This window comes from Puma concolor, chromosome B3, assembly GCF_028749965.1.
Source record: "Puma concolor isolate L17-30 chromosome B3, mPumCon1.1.hap2, whole genome shotgun sequence".
In the NCBI taxonomy this organism is placed as follows: domain Eukaryota; kingdom Metazoa; phylum Chordata; class Mammalia; order Carnivora; family Felidae; genus Puma; species Puma concolor.
In genome coordinates this window covers 117,804,088-117,824,202 of record NC_141672.1, presented here as the reverse complement: position 1 = coordinate 117,824,202, position 20,115 = coordinate 117,804,088, and the positions used below count along the sequence as shown (strand labels likewise).

The 20,115-nt window shown below is 58.8% G+C and overlaps 1 protein-coding gene across 1 annotated transcript; it reads right to left on the bottom strand.

The window, feature by feature from the left end:
- Positions 1–610: 610 nt before the first annotated feature.
- On the bottom strand, positions 611–18,825 carry CSK (C-terminal Src kinase). Its single transcript, XM_086711224.1, has 13 exons — positions 18,686–18,825; positions 5,637–5,716; positions 5,182–5,295; positions 4,947–5,059; positions 4,347–4,566; positions 3,398–3,491; positions 3,146–3,211; positions 2,963–3,062; positions 2,771–2,861; positions 2,237–2,310; positions 1,946–2,141; positions 1,747–1,833; positions 611–1,483 (listed from the first exon to the last, which is right to left on the bottom strand). The coding sequence occupies exons 2-13, from the start codon at positions 5,649–5,651 to the stop codon at positions 1,301–1,303; spliced, it is 1,353 nt and encodes a 450-aa protein (XP_086567350.1). The 5' UTR covers positions 5,652–5,716; positions 18,686–18,825; the 3' UTR covers positions 611–1,300.
- Between the last annotated feature and the right edge of the window lie 1,290 nt (positions 18,826–20,115).

Sequence of the window (20,115 nt, the reverse complement as noted above, 5' to 3'; positions counted from 1 at the left end):
CTGAGTAAGGGGAGGAAATACGGTGGCTGGTGCTCATTCTCCATCTGTGGTCCCCCAGGTGGGGTGGGGAAGCCCCCCCACCCCCCAACCCCTGTATCCTCAGGCACGGGGCTGGGCACACGTGAAGGGACAGGGCAGCGCTATTACACTGTAGGTGAGTCGTGAGAACCACCGGCAGCTCAGAGCCTCCCCCTCCCTCACTCTCCAGGGTCAGGAGACATTCGACGCAGGAGACACGTACGTTGCCTCCTACCAGGGGGACCCCACTTCCATCCAGTCGGGCTCGGCTTCCGCCCTCCTTGTGCTTGAACAACGTGGCAGCCGAGGTGGCTGGGACCCTCAGACCTTACCCTGTGGACCGGGTCCCAGCAGGACGGTGGGGGAGGGCGGGTGGCGACAGCTCCCCCACGGCAGACACAGGACACTCGCTCGTGCAGCTGACACAAAGCGGCGGCTACATCTCCCGGCCGTGCTCCCCACCCCCCTCCACTCCCAGGGCAAGCACAGCCCCGCTCACAGAGACAGGGGGATGGACAAGATGGCACGGGGACAGGGGGCCGGGCGGGACGGGCAGGCTCGGCGGAGGAAGCGCCGAGGCCGGGCAGCGGAGTCCTCATGGAGTGGTTTATTACGATTCCATCTCACAAGGCAGGTGGGTGGGCGGCAGCGGCACATGAACGAACTCCAAGCCCCTGACAGACGTCTGCCTCGGGCGCATGCAAACAGTGCAACATGGTCAAGCGCAAACACGGGCGACCGAGGCGACACGGGACACGGCACACGGAATGGGGAACGAGGCTGGGGCGATGGGTCCCCAGAGAGGGGCCTGGTCTCCCCAACCCTCGTGGGCAGGACAGGAAAAATAAGATTCGTACTTCTTGTAAAATGCCCATTTGCTGGGTACTTTCTTTCTCCTTATCTTGAAAAATAATAAAAAATAAACACGCAGGAAAAAAATCTCAAAAAAGGAAAGGGATAAAACTCTAAGAAGGCGAGAGATGGGAGGCCAGGGGGAGCCTGACCGCGGTACGGGGGGCGTCTGCCTCACGCTCCTCAGCCCCCTCCCTTCTTGGCCCCTTCAGTGGGGCTCCTGAGCCCCACAGGTGGGTCCATGAGAAAAGGTGCCAGGCCCAGGCGGGGTCTCTGGGAGGCCAGAGGGGGCGCAGGCTGGGTCAGAGGAGAGAGGCCCGCCGGCCCGCTGGGCTCAGTTCAGGCTCGGGCCCGGCAAGTGGGGGCACCGGGTCCACAATCTATCCAGGTTCAGTCCCCGCAGGCCCGAGACCTGGGCGGCGGCTGGCGGTCACAGGTGCAGCTCATGGGTTTTGATGTGCTCGAGCTGCTCCCGGAGCTGCAGGAAGGAGGGCCGCGTGGCGGCGTCCAGGTGCCAGCAGCTCTTCATGACCTCGTAGACCGCGGGCGGGCAGCCGTCCGGGGCGTCCATCTTGTAGCCCTTCTCCACCCGAGGGACGACGTCCTTCAGGGGCTGTGGGCGGGTGGGTGGTGTAAGTCCACACGGGGCCTCACCCCCAAGAGGACCCCTACTCAGCTTCGGGGATCCCCTTCAGACCTGGGCCTCAGAGCCTGGCCCAGGAGGTCACCTGGAAGGTCCCAAGGGCAGGCCTGTGGCTTCTAGGCCTCAGAATGGGAGGCGGGGCCCGGAAAGGGCCCCCTCCCCTGCCACCCCCTCCCTTGCTCTAAGCCTCACCCCCAGCCCCAGCCATGCCCTGGCCCCAGCGCCCAACTCACAATTCTTGGGTAAGGCACTCGCCCAAAGGAGTAGATTTCCCAGAGAAGGATTCCGAAGCTCCACACGTCAGACTTCGTGGAGAATTTCTGCCACGTAGATGGGAGAAGCGGTGTCAGACCCTGGGAGGCTGTGGGGGGAAGGGGTGACCCAGGACCCCCATCCACCGCTCCTCAGGCTCTGGGGAGAGGCCCGCTTCACCTTCTCTCTCAGGGCCTCTGGGGCTGTCCACTTGACTGGCAGCTTGCCCGTGTCCTGGGTGCTGGAGGCCTCCTTGGTGAGGCCAAAGTCGCTGACCTTGGCCACGTTGTCCTCAGACACCAGCACGTTGCGGGCAGCCAGATCCCGGTGCACGAAGTTGTTGCCCTCCAGGTATTCCATGGCCTCACAGACATCTCTGGGACACAGCCAGCCACATGTCCCCTCAGACAGGGCTTCCACGGCAGCACGGGGTCCGCCCCCCGCCCCCCCAAAGGGTGCTGCTTCACTCACAGTGAGAACTTGAGGAGACAGTCTCCGCCCAGCACCGACCGACCTCTCGACCTCAGATAGTCCACTAGGCTTCCCTGGGGCGGGACAGACAGACCAACCGGCCCCACAGGTCAGACCTGCCCTCCAGCCCTCTGGCATTGTGGGCTGGGGCTGAGTAAGCACTCGAGGGACGTACGAGGGGAGGGAAGGAGCAAGGAGGGGTTGGGGTATCACTTCTGAATATCAGATTCTATAAGCTGGACACTGCACTCAGCAGTTTTCATGCATAAATCTCTAAGGTAAACTGTGTTACAATCTCCACTTCACAGATGAGGAAACTGAGGCTTGGAGAGGTGACACAACTTGTCCTTGGACATAGGGAATAAACGATGAGTCAGGACAAAAGCTGAGCCCTGCCTGGTGACTTCAGAGCTCAGCTGTGGAGAGGGGCCTGGGGGAGCAGGGACCAGAGGACGTGGTGAGGGGTTTGGGGCAGTTGGAAAGCCCAAGTGTTCAGCTCCGGAGTGGGGATGGGATCTCGGGGCAGGTGCACACCTTGGCCATATACTCAGTGACGATGTAGAGCCCGCCCTTCTCTTCCACGATCACGCCCAGGAGCTGTACCAGGTTGCTATGCCGAAGTTGCCTAGGGCAGGATGGCGTGCTCAGAGCCTGCCAGTCAAGCCTCCCCATCTCTTCCCTATCCCGGGGAGGTGACCTCCGCACCCACCCTCGGCCCCGACTCACGTCATGACCGAGGCTTCAGCCAGGAAGGCCTGGGCGGTGGCGTCGTTTTTAATGCACTTGACAGCGACTTTGTTCCCTCTGTAATCACCGAGCATCACATCTGGGGGAGGAAGATTGGAGCTTGTCCCCCGGACTCTCCACGGGCCCTTGGCCCTCCCAGGGCTGCTACCCCCTCCCGCTCACCTCCAAACTCCCCCTTCCCGATGGTCTGGAGCAGCTTCAGGTCCTTCATGTTCAGTGCCCAGCCGCCTGGTGGGGGGAAGGGTGTCAGTGAGAGGTGAAGCCACGGCAGAGCCCACGGCAGACACAGGCGGGACTACGTGTGTGGAGTGCCCTGGAGGTATCCAGAGCCTCTGGGATGGGGGCAGTGCCAGGGAGCCCGGGTGGGAGGAGGCAGGCGGGCCAGCGAGGACTGGGGGCAGGGATGGCACTCACTGCGGAAGAACTCATCCTGGGCCGCCACCGTGCCCTCCATGACTTTTGGCTTGATGAGACGAGTACAGAGTCCATCTGCATCTGAGGTGTAGTGCTGTGGAGGGCAGGACAGGCACTCGAGGGCCAGCCCACCGAGCGCCAACAGCTCACATGCACTGCCCGGATCTGACCACCAGAGGGCGGCGGAGGCCGATCCCACCCAGCCTGGAGCGGCTCTGCGCTGGGAGGGCTCCCCATTTCCCACAGGGGAAGGGACGAGGGCGGCCCAGACTCAGATCCGTGACCCATTTCCCATGCCACCTCACATCCAGGTGCTGGACAGCGGGCTGCTGCTACCACTCCGGGCCTCACCAGTATCCCGAGGCAGAAGGTAAGCCCTGGCTCAGTCCACACATACACTAGCCTCTAGCCAAATGTGGCCAGGACCCTCCCAGCCACAGGCCAAGCCAGTTTAGCAGGGGGAAGGGAGCTGAGAGTGCACGCAGGAGAATTCTGGGAGACTTCTGGGGCTACCAGAAGCGAGCTGTGGCCTGAACAGGGCTAGCAGAGTGGGCCTTGGGAGTTGCAGGGACACGTGGGCACATCCATGTAGGTGTAGGAGCCTGGCAGACCCTAGCCATCAAGGTGTAGCTCATGAGGACATGCTTACATACACATACTTGGGCATGTAGTTCGGACTGCCTGGAAAGAGGCCGGGTTCTGGGATTAGACAGACTCAGATTCTAGTCCTGGCACCTCTAATTTATAACCATGTGACCCAAAGCAGGTCCCTTAACTGCTCTGACCCTTTGTTTCCTGGCCTGTGAAGTGGGGACAGTGCCACTCTCCCTGTGGTGGCATCATAGCAGGTGCTTCATCAAGGTGTGAAGAGACACAGGCTCTCAGAGGCTGCACGTGCCGAGGCCACGTGGCCAGATACGGTGGTGCTGTGCCGGGTGCCCTGGCTCACCTCCACCAGCTGCATGAGATTCTCGAAGTACACCTCCTCGTCAATGCTGAGCTTGCTGGCGTGGTACATGATGCGGTAGTGCTCCACCTTGCCGTCACAGCTCACGCACAGCGTGTAGTCCCCGGGGTAGTTGGTGCTCTCCCGCACCAGGAACAGACCTGTCTCCGGTGGGCACAGCAGCCGCTCTGCCTGCTCCCGTGTGATCTTGCCATGGAACCAGCTGCGGGAGGCCAGGCCAGGGCTCGTGGTGGCTCAAGGGTACTGACCCCTGCCCCACACATCTGCCGGGCTCCACTTTCTGAAGGCCCCCGGCTCTGGCTGACACTGCACCACGGCCCCCACCGGCTCAGTCAGGTATCAGAGGCCCTTATGTCCTGCCTCCCACCCTTCTTCCTTCAGTCCTCCTCCTGGGCCTGCCCCCCGCCTTTGAGGTCCAGTACCCACACCCTTCCCCTCATCTTGAGAAGCCTTCACACATTCCCCCCCCCCCCCCCCCGCACTCTTGCCTCTGTTTTCGTGAGTCTTCTAGGGGAACCAGGCCTTCTTGTCCTCTTTCCTCCCCAGACTGGGAGACCCCAACTGCTCCTCAGCAGTACTCACGGCATGAGGCTGAGCTTGGTGCCTGCCTTCACACCCTCCCGCTTCTGGACGTAGTTGGCTGGGATGATGCCCTCACGGCCCACCTTGTTCTTGGCTTTGTACCAGTTTGGGTCCTGGGGAGATGGAAGCCCAGACACGCTCTTAGGCCCACCGTACCCTGCAGGGGAGCCTGGACCCAGCAGGAACACCCGGAGGTGGGAGGGGGTAGGTGTGGGCACGTGAGGTCCCTCATTACCTTGGTGACGGCCACAATGGTGAGCACGTCTCCTTTGCAGAAGGGAAGGTCCTGCTCGGCAGTGCCGTGGAAGTTGTACTTGGCAATACATTCTGTACCGGACGGCCAGGCGGCCTGCGGGGCAGGCGGCAGGTGGGCGGGTGGATGCAGCCCGGGGCCCACCTCCACCCACTTGCCCACCCACTCTTGAAGTCACAGCCTCCTGGTTGGCCTCTGTGAGCCTGAGTGAGGTGCTCCTCCCCATGAGAACTCGGGGGGCCTTCCAGCTGAGATTCCCCCATCTCTCCCAGATCTGTACTCCCATCTTCAGGGTCCTGGGTCTAACAGCACACCCTAGAATCTTCCCTTGTTGAAAGCCAGGGTTGGGAAAAGGGGAGCAGGTCTACATGAGCCCTCATTCTCTCTCTTCTGCTCAGCACCCCCTCAACTGCCCTAGACCCCTGCCCCCATGGTACCTGTATTGCTGACATCTTCTCAGAAGATCTGGCGTCCCCGTGTCACAGGAAGGCCAACCTGTCACTTGGTACCATGAGAGCTGCGGGGAGAAAGGGAAGATTGAGGAGGGGTGTGAGGAGCCGGTCTCCCCGACTCACGGAGCTCCCACTCCTTCCCTGCAGCAATGTGAACAGGTACCAAAGGCCCCCAGAGCCGGAAGCTGGGCCAGGGCCATCCTCTCCAGTCTCAGCAGGCTGAGCGCACTGGATAGGGAGGAAGCAGGAGCACAAAGGCGGTGGATCCTCAGGGACAGAGGGGTCACCGACCCTAAGCCCACAGGGGCCTCACAGCCCAACTGAATGGCCAACACAGGCAAAGGAAGCTCAGAGGTGAGCAGCACCAGTGCCACCCACCCCACGAGCCCCAGGCCCGGATGTGACTTATGTGGTCTGTGGGGGAAGGGAGCCCAGGGCAGCTGTGTGAACCTGGGGAAGGTGCAGTGCAACCTGGGAAAGTCACTTGTTCTCTGTGGGCCTCATAGTTCCTCTGCCTATAAAAACGTGCCCGGGCAGTACGTCTACAGCCAAATGTACATCCCAGTCGCCCCACATCTAGGTGCACCCACAAGAGAAAACAGGGCTGGTGTCCTCTGAGATGGGCACGAGAGCGCTCACGCAGGATGACTGTAACCAACCTCACGCTGGGAACTGCCCAGATGCCCATCAAGAGTCAGATGGGTAGACTGTGGCACGGTCACGAGTGGGGCGCCGCATAGCAGTGGACGTGGATGTTCAAGAGCACAAGGACAAACTCCCGAGTAGTAGTAACCGAGACACCAGACTGAAGAGGACAGACTGTGTGACCCCGTTCACAATGCATACGCCACATCCACGGTGCACCATGGCGAGTGCCCTCGGGAGGGGGCGGTGTGACTGGAAGTGGGGGAGGGGGGTTCGCTCTGTGGCACCCTTATGATTGGCGCACTTTTTGGTGTGTAGGTTTACTGCAATAAAGTCAAGCCCCTCCAAAAAAGCTACCCCAGCCAATGCATACCTCAAGGGCAGTAAGCCAATCCGTCCCGCACATACTTTGCGGCCCCTGCTTCAAGCTCCCTGGACTGCTGGCATTTTCCCAAAGCCCAGAGCCCTTGTGTACCTGTCTCAGGAAGTAGACAGGCTAGGGCTCCTGTTCTCTTTTTACAGATGGGGAAACTGAGGCAACTGACGTGTAGACAGGGCCAGTGACTTCTCCGTGGGTACAGTGTGTTAGAAGAAGAACACCATGAGCCCTGTTCCCAGGCTCATTTGACAGGATGGACCAGGTCTAGGGCCGGCTGTAATACCACCTTCCCCAGGCCAGGCAGTGGGAAGAGACGCCAGCATGCACACATCTTAGAGGGGTTGGGGTGTGAGGCAAGGCCTGCAGGGTGTAGGCGGGTTTCTTGGAGCCCCAGAGCTGAGCCCTAAAGAGCGGAGGGCTTAGACGGCAAGAAGGCTGGCCGGAGAAGGCGCCCCTCCTTGGTGTGACAGCTGAGCAAGGGTGTCCAGGCAGACAGGGACAGCCGTGAGGAACTGGCCTGGCTGCAAGCTCGTGGGGAGGGAGGGTGGGAAGCAGACCCTGACCATCTGAGCACCCTACCAGTCTGCTGTCAGGGGACGGTTTGGAGGTGAGCCTGCCTGGCATAAACCCTGCAGGGTGGCAGGAGCTTCAAATGACAATGTGAGGAACCGGGGCTTGCTTCTGGGGACCTCAGCCGAGAAGCGCGCGGCTGAGGAGAGCAGAAGCCAGGGAGTGCCACCACCACTCCCAGGCCTCACTCCTGCTTCAAGTCAGGCAGACCTGGCTCTGTGGAGTGTGCAACTCAGAAGAATGACTCAACCCTTCTGAGCCTCAGATCCCTCGCCCTGAAAGGCCTCCCCTGCAAGCAGGCTGTGGAGGGAGAGAAGGAGAGCCCTGGACTGGGAGGGTCTGGCACAGGGCTTGCCATAAACCCCCTCCCTCTCCTCCAGACAAAACGGCTTCCCTTCCTCCCAGGGTACACAGTGCTTCTTGTCCCCAGACGCCAGCCCGTCAACCTCTGCTGTCAGCACAGGGAGACGGGGGCCCACCAAGGCTGAGCCTAGACACCTCCCCCCACCATCAAACACGTTCAGGTGACTGGGCTGGGGTCAGGAACCACCCGCTGGGCTCCACAAGCAGTGGTGAGCTGTGAGCTTGTCTCACCCCCGTTCTATAAAAGCGGAAACTGAGGCTCACAAGGTTGAACACCTTGTGTGAAGTCACACGGCTAGTTATAGGCGACAGGGTTCCACTGGGGTTGGCCGGGTCCTCGACCTTCAGGACTTCTGAACACGGGCTCTGCTAGCTTTCCACATCCCCATGCCTCCTCTCCCCACCTACCCCCCCACCTCCAAACTCGCCACCACTACGCCACCACAGAGGGTGTGGAGACTGTGGCACCGTTAGTCACCCTCCCTGCTGTCAGTTTGCAAACACTCCCTTCCCGGCCTGCAGCTGCTGCTGCTGCCGCCTCCCCACTGACTTGATGATAATAATAAAAATAATAACAGGCCCTGTTTTCTGAGCACTTATTCTGTGCCAGGCCCTGCCCTTGGCACGTAATGGCTCATCAGATCCTCTAACAACTGACGCTATTCTTACCCTCATTTTACCTACGAGGACCCTGAGCGAGGTCAAGAGGCAAGGTGGCCTTGCCTGAGGTTTATACCTCCAGTAAGCATCCTGCTCTGCTCAGGTGTCAGATGCCCGAGCCCCTGCACCATGCCCTGGGAGCATCATGCCCCGGGAGCACCATGCCCCGGGGCCACATTGGCCTAGAAAAAGGACAATGCAGGGCAGAAGAGAAGCAAGCGGTGCCCAGAGTGGGGACGAGCCCACCTAGAGTGGTTGGGGGCGGGGGGCGGGGCTTCCTTGAGGGGCTGGGCTATGACAACCACAGATATGGAAAGCAGGGGGAGGAACTGACTCCTCTCCCCTTTTCTACTGGCAATGACTTTGGGACCAGTTTTTCCATCCATGCACTGGGGTAGTGATAACCCTGCAACACCTGGGGCTGCTCTGAGGATGGGAGCTGCCGGGAGCCCACTGCAAGCCGTGGGCTCTCTCTGACAGCTCCTCTCTGGTGAAGTCACAAGCCCAGGGTGGCTCAGTAATCTCCCTCCTTAAGGCCCCGAGGGTCCAGGGGCCATCCTCCTCCAGGTTAGAGACTAAGAGCCAGAAGGGCTGGAGGAACCATAAGGAACCTAGGCTTCTAGTCTGGCCTGGGCCGGGCACACAGGGGTCCTTTCTGGGTTATGTGAACCTGCTTTCAAGCTACTTTGTGGAGTCAGAGGCTCTGAGTCCTGGTCCTGGCTCTGCCACCAATTTGCTGTGTGTGACCTTGGGGTAGTCACCTGGCTTTTCTGGGACTTGCTGGCTCTCCAGCACCTCCGCCAGACCTGTGTCCCACCTGCTGTTTCCACCTCCCTGCCTATTGCTCCCTCTCTACTCCCTCTCTCTTCTTTGCCCAAGGAACCTCCTCTCAACCTCCGGGATGCAGTTGAGGAATCGCTTCTGTTTCACATGTGCCTAAAAATCCCTGTGGAACCGTTTGTGGTAGCAAGAGACTGGGAGACAACCTTTCATGTTCATCAGTAAGCGATCAAGTAATAAATGGCCCGATATCCCTAAAACGTAATGAAAATTCCAGCGGTGACAGGGCCCAAACAGAGTTTCAGGTGCTGACACAGAGCACCCCCCAGTTCAAGTCGCTGAAGGAAAAGCTGCTGGGGGGAGCGAGACGGTGACACGGCTTCCAAAGACCACTCCGCAGATTAATCGAAAGAAAAAGCACCTGCACAACAGGTAGGTCTGACAGACACCTTGTTAACCATGCGATTGAATTAATAAGCATCACCCACAGTGAGAGGGACAACACAGAGTGGAGCGCCCCCTGCTACGACGAACGGAGGAGGGCACAGGGTCCCTGGGCGGTATTCTGGCAGAGCCGGCTAACACGACTCACATCAGGAAGGTGCAGTCAGGCACAGCCCCAGCAACTGGCTTGGACTCTTGAAGTAAATGTCGCAAAAGACAAAACAAACAAACAGAGGCTGGGGAATGTTCTAGATTAAACAGAACACTAAAGAAATGGGACAAAACAACAAAATGGTATTCATGTGAGGTGAAGGAGGTGTTAACTAACCTTACTGTGGTTAACTGGTTAGCAATACAGGTACACCAAATCACCACACTGCACACCTTAAACTTATGCAACATCTTAAGTCAGTTACACCTCAGTAAAGCTGGAAAAAAAGGAGAAAGGAACATGACAACAAGATTCAATGAATGATCCTGAACTGGATTCTGGCTCAGAGGGAAAAAATAGTAGCTATAAAAATCATTTGAGGACAGTTAGGAAAATGGAAATGTTAGGTAATATTATGGAATTTTAATGTTAATTTTCTTAAGTGTGATCATGGTGCTGTGATTATGTAAGAGGTGCACGCTCAAGTACTTAGAAATGAAAGATGATGCTCACGCTAATGCTCAAACTGGCAAAAAACCACATATACTCACATGTGTAGGTATACAAAAGAGGTACCGAGCACAGCAAAATGTTAAGACTTGGTGAATCTGGGTAAAGGATACATGGGTATTCGTTATACTATTATTTCAGCCTTTTCTTTTATTATTATTGTGTTTTTGTTAAGTCATCCCTACTCCCAACATGGGGCTCGAACTCGCAATCCCGGGATCAAGGGTCGCGTGCTCTACTGACTGAGCTGGCCTGGGGCCCCTACTTCAGCTTTTTAGTAGGTTTGGAACACTCCACGTTTAAAGGCTGTGACAAAAGGCAAGGGGCAGGACACCCATCTTCCATGTTATGTTAAAAGTTGTGTTTTTTAAGGAGACACACAAGTCATTCTGTAACTCAGACATGCACAGATTATCTTTGAAAGAGAAAACGGGCAACAGCAGTTGCCTCTGGGGTAGGAAGGCGGGAGTCAAGTTTAAGGGAAAATTACTTTTACGGTGCATTTGCTATTTTGTCCTTCTTGATTTTTTTTTTTTTTTTTTAAACCACATGTATCTATTACTAACTTCCCCCTAAAAGGAAGATTGAAAATAAATCACTTTTTGAAAACCACCCCTGCCAGGAGCATTCCTTAGTTCCCCGGCTGTGCTGGCTGCTCCAGGCCTCTGCAGCCTCTCACACATCCCTGCGCTCCAGTGAGAAACTCACTGATCCTGGCCTGGGAGCTCTGCAGGGGGAAGGCCGGGAGCTGACTCATGTCCCCAGCAAGGGCTGAGCCCAGAGTGGCAGCTCAGTGAATGAGTGCTGAATGAATGAACCAACAAAGGAAAGGAGGAAGCAAGGCCGGCTGCATCACACCGAGGTCCCATAACTGACGGGACTATATTTAACCCCAAAGGGACAGCAGCTGTCACCACACCCACAGAGGACTAGGGGACAGGGGGCTTGGAACTCTGTGAAGTCAGCGTTTCACTCTGACTTCCTGCCCCAAACCCTGCTCCCAGCAGTCCTTGTGCCGGGGTCCCGGGAACAGGCTGGGCATTATGCCCAAGCACTGAGGTCAGCGGCTGCAGCCTCAGGCAGGCCTTTCTTGGTCGCCCAGGCTGGTGGGGAGGGGAGAAGAAAGGAGAACTGGGAGCCCAGAAACTCCCCGGTTGCCCTTTCCCTGCCCTGGGGGCAGCTGTAGCCCTCACAGTCTATCATGTGTCCAAGGCCGGGGCAGGTCAAGGGGCTCCTTGCCCTGCCCCCCTCACCAAAACTCCACTGCCTAATGGGGCGTGGGAGCCTTCAGTAACTGTTTACACCCATCTAAAAATACCCACCGAAAAGGGAAGTGCACAAGGGACCCTGTGGCCCCCAGAGAGTTCGGTCCTGCCACAGGACCCAGCTGGAGTGTCTGGGGGGGCAGGGGTGGCCACCAGAGCAAGAGGCATGTTCACTATGCCTTCTCATTCTTTGAGCCAGTGTTTCAGGAGCTTCCCTGTGCAATCAGCCCCTTGCTTGGTGGGCCAGGATGGACAGGAGGAGGAAAGGGCCCATGAGACACCAGGGGGCTCTGAGAACTCCACTCATCTGTCTCTCTTCTGTGCCCGGCCCAGGGCCACCACCAAAATGCAGTCCTGCTTCTGTCCTCTTGGCTACCAGACGATCATGGCCAGGTATGCTCAGTGACCCAACAGACAGGAGAGACAGGGGCAACCCGGGAAGGCTTCCAGAAAGAAGGGGAGGGGAAGTGGGAGGATTTCAGTGAAAGCAATTGGGAGGGGGGTGTGCTAGACCAGACCAGAATTAAGCTTCCAAAACTGGGATACGGAGGGAGTTAATTAAGGCAGAAAAAGGCTCAGGGTGGGGGTCCACATAGGCTCTGAACCAGCCCGGAAGTTCTGATCAGTCACAGGACAGATAATAAGTAAAACTGAATTTCCGATGTGGGCACGCCCCTCTGAAAGAGCAGTGCACCTGAGGAGGGTGGGGCACCGCCAGCAGTCAGGCTGGTTTGGCAGCAGTAAAATCAGCCCCACTTCTAGTTCTGCAAAGGACACTTGGGCTGAAGGCACTGTGATGCTCTCCCCCTCCCACCCCCTGCCACACACCAGGCTGTGGGGCTGGAGGGCTCCCACTGACCCAGGCAAGCAGTCCAGAGCGCTCAGCATACCCACTGCACATGTCTCAGGGTCAGGCACTGCAGAATTGGGCACAAGACCCTGGGAGATGCCGAAACCTCCTGGGGGTCAGGAAAGGGCTGAAAGGATGGCCCCACTTCGACTCCAGAGTGTGCTGCCTGACCCTCCCTCTGCCAGCCACGGGCCTCCCTCAGCCTTCAGCACCCCTGCCCCAAGGGTAGGGGTGAGTTTAACGGCTGACAAATGTTTAAAACTAAATTACAGCAACTCACTGGCTTTTTCCTGCCTCCAGTGGCTTGTGGGACCGGAAATCCCATCTAGTGGTTTGGGAGAGGTGGGGGCTGGAGTCACAGAAGGCTAATGGGGAGCCTCCTCCCCCAGGCACCACTGCGGCCTGAGGCTGACACTCCTGGCCCAGAAAGGTTTCTAATTACCGCTCAGGAGCCTAATTACCTACATGCACTGGGCAGCAGGGACTTGGGGCTTCCCCAGGGCCCTAACACAGGCCTCTGTTCTCCTGCCCCCAGCACAGGCTATAGCCTTTGCGTGTCCATTTGCCTACATTTACGTATAGCCTCTCAGCACTGACCTCCAACAGACACTTAACAATGATGAGTGTTAGGGGCCCCTGGGTGGCTCAGTCAGTTAAGCGTCCGACTTTGGCTCAGGTCATGATCTCACGGTTCGTGGGTTTGAGTCCTGCGCTGGGCTCTGTGCTGACAGCTCAGAGCCTGAAGCCTGCTTCAGATTCTGTGTATCCCTCTCTCTCTGCCCCTCCCCAACTAGCACTCTGTCTCTGACTCCCCCCTCCCCCCAAAATAAATAAAAACGATAAAAAAAAAAAATGATGAGTGTTGGCCCCTACCTTGAAGCCTCCTATGCACATTACAGGTGGGGGGGACTGAGGGCCAGAGGCCCATGAACTAACAACTTTGGCCCCCAGATTCTTGGTCTCTCCATCTCAGAACTGGGACCCACAGAACACAGAACTCAGAAGGTAAAGCTATGGGGGCCCAACGCGAAGGACTTCCGGTCTTGCTACCCACCTGAGGGAGGAACCTCCTCCCCTAGCAGGATGGGCTGTAAAAATGAAAGTATGAGATAAGAGCCCACTGACCCAACCCTATGTTACTTACTTAATCCTCAAAAACCCCTGTGAAGTTTTACTGTTGATCTCTGTTTGATAGAGGAGGAACCAGGCTGACAGGACACCCACCTTTCAAGGGGTAGAGCAGGGATTTGAACTAAGATCTGTCTGAACTTGGTCAAGAGAGAAACCTCCAGCCTTTCCTTGGGTAGGACGGATGACACTCGGAAAAAGGGCAGCTAGGTGAGAGCGGGCGGCTGAAGGCAGGTCTGCCTAGAGCTTGGCCCTCCTGCTCTGGGAAGCAGAAGTTACATGGGTGCCCAATCCTTGCTCGTCTGCCATATCCTGCATCGCACAGAGAGGCCAACAGTCTGTCCATAGCCACAAAGCAACTAGAGAAGCCAACAACTCTAGGGAAGGCAGAAGCTCCAAGCGAGGAACTCAAACACTTGATTTTCATGGCCTTTCCCTTCTAGGAAGCCCTCCTGGCTGCTGCAGCCTACGCAGCTCCCCGGCTTCCGAGCTCCCACCAGCCCTGCCAGGAAGTGGAACCACAGGCCTCCCCTGACTCCTCTCTGCGTCTCTACTGGCCAGCAGGGGGGCTCTCAGGGTTTTCTTCATTCTGCCCTCCAGTCTCCCTGCAGCGTGGACAGCACAGGATGACAGCATAGGATGACGGGGCCTGGGTAAAGACCAGGTGTGGGGCTGGACAGGGCTGAGAAGCAACAGCCAGGGTGGGCAGGCGTCAGATGACACCCAGGTTCTCACCCGCCCACAAGGCTTCCAACTGTGCAGAGAGCAGCACAGGCAGGGGGGCGCCTCTCTTCTGCTTGTTCCTGCAGCTCTGGGCCCAGATCACACGGAAGGGGCGGGTGTGGGGGGGAGCAGGGGGACGGAGGGAAGCTGCGGTTGGAGGCCCAGCCCCGCTGAGGCGTACACAGCTAGTGTGTGATGAGAAGCTCCTCTCATCACAGTACCTCAAAACCAGGAAGAGAAACTGAGCAGGCAGAAAGGGCAAGCTAGGCTGTGTGGGGCCCTCAGGTCCCTGGGGGGCTGCCAAGGGGCGTTCCGGGACAGTGGCTGGACAAAACATTTCCCCTTCTGGGCCTCAGTCTCCCCACAGGAAAAATGAGATTCTCTCCCTGGTCCTGCCAGCCTGCCTGATTGGTGCAGGCTGCATCATGCCGATAAGACAGACGCCCCCCGGTTGGTGGAGGACTCCTGATCCCCCAGTGGGCTCTGGCCTCTCCTGGGAAGCAGGGGCTTGGCCTCTGAAGCTAGCCTCGCCCTGCTCACTTCTCCCCTCAGCCACACAGGGAGCACACTAGCTCTTCCTTCACCAGCTCTTTATTTTTAGGTCTGAATTTGACTTTAATCATTACTTAGCGGATTCTATTTCCAGCCCTCGAATGAAGGGACCCACAGGAGAGGAGGAAGGGAGGCAGTGCTCCCTGCCTGGCATGGGGGGCAGCCTGTTCCTCCACCCATCCTGTCCCCAACCAAGGCAGGGGGGAATGAGAAACACCCAAAGGGTTTGCCCCAGCCAGGCCAGCATCTTGCAGGGGACCCCACCCTGTGACCTCATCCCAGCCCAAACTGTGGGACAGGAGGGCAGTTGTAATGCCCACTTCCCCTAAGCCAAGACCGGGGTGGAGGGAGACATTCCACAGGCAAAAGTCTAGTGGCTAGAATCTGAGGTCATGTGCCTGGGGATCTCTGTATTGAATGGCTCACCTGGGGGAGGGCCTCCCGTGAGTATCGGGCTGCCTTAGGGTCATCTGGGGCTATGGTCTCTTAGGCCCAGGAGTGCCAGGTTGAGACTGATTTCCTCCTACTGCCCATGGGGTGGCCCCAGGAGGGTATTCCCAGTTACTGTGGTCTCCACAGAAGCAGAACAAGGGGAAGCAGGGGGTGTGCTCAGGTCAGACCCGGAACACCTGCCGAAGAGGAGGCCGCTAATGCACGAAACTTTCCCAGTGATTTGTGGACCATCCATGTTCCCTTCCAACTCCCATCTGGGAGACTGGAATCCCTGCCCCACCCCCACCTCCAGTTTTCTTCCCTTCCCCCAACCACTGGGAAAGGGTAGGGAGACGAGGCTGGCATGCTGTCCCTGGGTTGGGGCTCAGGATGCCTGGGCTCCTTGCCCAAGTTTTGGTTTTCCCAGGGAAAGTAGGCCTCTGTCTCCACTGGGGGAATTCAGGGGTGGCCTAGGAAGCAGCCGAAACCAGGGGCAGGCAGCGGCCGGTTTCTCAGAGGATAGACCTTGTCCGGTCAGCTCTGGTGCTGGCAAAGGGGGATGGGGAGGGTCAGGCCCCAGAAACCAACCAGCAGCCCATCTTCCCAGGGTCGGGTCCATGCCCAACCATAGCCCAGTACCTCAGGGACAGAGAGTTTCAGAAGGGTTCCATGGGCAAAGCCTCGCCCTGCTGGGTGGACCCACCAGCCAACTCTGGCCCAGGTGTCATCCCCACACGTTAAGGCAGCCTGCACTTGGGTCCCCTGTGAACGCTAACCTTCCCTTACAAAGTGCTTATTGGGGGCCCGGGGCTGCACCAGGTACGTTCCAAGTACTTCGGTTAGTTCATTCACACTCTCCTCAGATTCCCGTCTGGCCCAGGTAAAGCCATCCTTTTGTGTACATAAAAGAACCCCATCTCAGAGGGTGACCTGTCCAAGGCCCCTCCGTGCTGGCCTAAATCGCGCAGCTGGGCGGGGAACATCGGATGGGTGCCAAGCTGCCCACTCTTTCCAATACCCCAGGCTGCTTTGGGGCCTGTAGTAACAACAGCTATACCAGCGACAGATGGGAACAACAATGCGCGCGCTTAGTACGAGGGTTTGGGTGACGCTGCTGCAGCGGAGCTACTTGGAATGCGGTGTAGCTTCTTAGAGGTGAAGTTACACAGACTGAGAAAATGCCCAGAAACACAGAATGAAGCGAAAAAAGGTGTCATGGCGCGCATACTCAAATGACAACAGAGATGAAGTGGGGGGCGGGGGGGGGGCGTGGAATCAGGAAGAGACAGGCAGGGAACTCTAAAATGCAAACGGTCACTGCTGGTGAAGAAATTGTGATTTCTGTTTTGTTTTCTAAGTCTTCCTATAGTGCTGCTTTGTTACTTTATTCATTAAGAAAGTAATCCGTATGTAGTTTTCCCATGAGATCAGACTTGGTTCCCTGGGACCCATCTGGCCCCCAGCTCTGGCCCTGATGTCTGGAACATCTTCTACCGTGAGATGGCCTTTCTGATATGCAACAGCCCCTCAGGGACCTCAGGGTCTCTCCCTACCTTCTCTTTCCCAGACCGAACACCTCTTTCTTTGGGGACTATGTGTCAAGGCTTTCAAATGCCTCAAAAGGTAGGGCCCAGAACTGGACGCAGGCCGTTCTGCCCAATCAGGCCAGCTGGCAGCTTGTTTGGGTGGCTGGATCACACTGTGTATTCTGGGCTGCTCAATGGTAGCTCAACCTCTTGGGGCCTGGTGCCCTCGGCAGTGGCCCCGGAGACTATCATCTGGTCCTTCCTTGCCCCTGACCCAACACAGAGAAAAGAGTAGCCACTTCTGAGAGGGAGGAAGGCACTAGGCTCACCAGATAAAAAACACATCTCTGCACACGTGCTAGCCTGAAGCCAGAACCCTTTTCTACAAAGGCCTTGGGACCCTGGAGCTGCACCCACACAGCTCACGGTTGGTATAAAGTGCCCAACAGTCAGGCCTCAGCCCCAGGCCCTCAGGCTGCAAAGGAAGTTAGGGCTGGCTGGGGGGCTGGGTGACGGGAGTCTCTCAGGCCCACCACATCTGGGTCCCTTCCACCAAGCATGGTGGGGCAACCGTTAAAAAACCCTACATCAAGAGCAGAGTCCTGAACAGGACGAAACCACCAGCGGCCCCAAGGGGGCCCAGACACAGCTCAGCATCCTCCAAGGAACCTCTTATCCCTCCAGGGAGCAAGAGGATCCTGCCACACTCCCAACCTTCCTCCTGCTGCCTTTGCCCTGTTCCTGCTGGGGCCCCTCCAAGAAAAGACACTGGGATCACCAAAGTGTGGGGGGCTCGAACAGGCCCCCTGGGTGTCCCCACTCTGACAATGCTCCTATGCCAAGGCTGTGGAAACAGGGCTCTCACCTTCCCCATCTGGATCCCATTCATGTTCTGAACTTGGCTGCTTCTGTGCCAGCTAGACCACATGTGTGGGAGGCTTGGGTCAGGACTGACTACCAGGTTGTTTCAACTTAGCGCCAGGGCCACACCAGACAAGGTGCCCCTCTCCCACCACATCCTGTCAGTGGGGCCCAGCCTCAGGCACCAAGGGGAAATCCCATGGGCAGTGCTGATGCTGCCTGAGCCCAGACCCAGGCAGAGCTGGGGCCGGAAGCCCTCTGCAGGGAAGCACGTGTTCACCCCACAAAGTCCCTTGGGTCAGGCTGGGGGCCTGGGTCCTTGGTGGGTGAAGGTCCCTGCCTGGTTTCCCTCCATCCACAGGAGTCCAGCTCTGTAGAGCAGAGGATGAACGGACAGACAGCCCGGCCCTGCTAGAGGCCTAAGGTAGCAACTTCCCCCTTTGAGCTTCAGTACCCTGGTCCACAAAATGGGAGGGGAGGTGAACCCCCAGTTAAGCTCCAAGGCTCTGGTGGCTGGACACGCCTCTTCCTGACACCTGGCCTGGGCCCTGAGAAGCCTGGGAGAATGAGTTGACTAGGCTGCCAGGAGGTGGGAGCATGGTCCTGATGCCCAGTGTCACGTCCACCCACACAGAGGCCCTGCCCAGTCTCCCTACCCAAGGGTCACAGGTCTCTTGGCTTAGGCCTTGTCTTCTGGGAGGCAGACAGGCTCAACCTCTGGCAGGCTCCAGGGAGGTGGCTGGGCCCTGGACTTCGTAGAGCCAGCCGGCTCCTCTCAGTGGGGGGATGAGGGAAGGTGCAGGATAAGGCAGGCCAGGGAACCTGCAGGGAGGGCCCGGGCAGGGAATGGCAAAGTGCCCACTCTCCAGGGCCCTGGCCCATGCTGCCCCTCCTTCCAGGCTCCAGCCAGCCCCAACACGGCGGGGAAAGGAGGGGACAGACTCGGAGTGGCCTGAGACAAGTCTGTGGGGCTCACAGGGCAGTACCTCCCTGGTGAGCTCCCCTCCCAGTCGGGCTGACATCGACTCCCGGGAGAATTCGAACCCGGGAAGGAGGGGGTAAGGGAGGTGGGGGATGGGAGTGGACGTGACCGCAGCTGCAACGGAAGCAACAGAAGCGGGACGCGCGACCTCCACCCTCATCCCCTCGAGAAGCACTTGGACGCCCACCTCCTCCAGGCCCTCCAGGCACTCACCTCTCTCGGGGCACTGCGGTCCGGGCCACCTCGCTGCGGGCAGCATCAGCGGCCTGCGGGACGGTCCATGCGGCCAGGGGGGAGGGGAGGGGCGCAGGGGTCCCCGGGGGGTGCGGTACAAAGAGGTATTGGTGCGAAAAGAGGGGGAGGAGGGACGGCCAGACAGAGGCAGGGGGATGGCCGCGCGGCCCGGGTCGGGGAGGGAAGAAAGGCGGGGGAAGGGGGGCGGGAGGGAGTCGGGGGGAGGAAACAATGTAGCCGGCGCGGCCCCGGCAGAGTTCCGCTTCCGAACGCCGCCACCGAGGTTGGAGTTTGGAACGTCGCGCCGGCTGCCGGGGGGCTGCCCCGGACGCTGGATCGGGGGCCGCGGGGGCTCCCCGAGCTCCACGCCCCGGAGGCTCTGGCGGCCACAGGCTGGCTGGGGCGGGAGGGACGGCTGGCCGGGGGACGGCCCCGACGGCGGCGCGGCCGGGCGGTCGCCCCGCTCGGACCCCACCCCGGCAGGCCCCCCGGGCAGGGTGCGGGGTGGGGCGGGAGCGGGAGGACGGCGGCGGTGTCTGCGGCGGCGGCCAAGCTCCGTTTGCCCGGGGCTCCGCTGGGAGGAAGCTCGCAGGCCTGGCGAGAGGAAGCGCGGCCCGGATCCTCCGCCCGCGGCAGCGCGCCTGCGCGAGGGGGCCTGCCCGGCGCGCGGCGGGGCGTGGGCCGGAGGAGCGGCGCCCCCTGCCGGGCGCCGGGGGCACTGCGGGGGGTGTGTCCGCGCCCACGCCCTGCCCCCACCTGCCGGCCAGCGCTGAAGTCTCCCCAAGGTCCCTCCCAGAGGGCTGGCCCGGCCGCCGTGGAGCCTGCTCCGAGCTTTCTCTGGGCGCAGACTCCCCCGATGTAGCAGCAATTGAGGCCTCACCTGGGCCTGTCTCCTCGGATCTCTTTGTGGAGAGTGGGCCTCCTTCGCAGCAGTAAGCATTCATTCAAAAACATTTCCTGGCTCTGACAGCGTGACGGGCTCTGAAGTCTACGAGTAGGGCCACTTGGTTACTGTCAGGGAGTTCTCCGTGGGATAACTCACAGGCCAACACACCAGTGCAAAGAAACAACTGATAAACGTGGAGACGTGGTGTACAAGGTCCACAGAAAGCAGAAAAGAGGAGAGGGCTAATGGGAAGACTTCATAGAACTGGGACCCCAGGCAGGAGAACTGCATGAACAAAGGCAGAGAATGGTGAGAGCCTTGACGGCTCTGGGAACTGAAAATAGCTCAGTACGGCTGCAAATTGCAGTGTGGCCTCAGGAGAGTGGTGGGAGACGGGGTCCCTGCAAGGTGCAGGGACGAGAGAGATCCAAAGAACTTTGTGGGACTTTGTTGCGCTTTGTTTTCAGCCTGGAGGCAATGAGGAAGTCGTCAGTAGCTTTGTGACCTTGGGAAAGCTATTTAA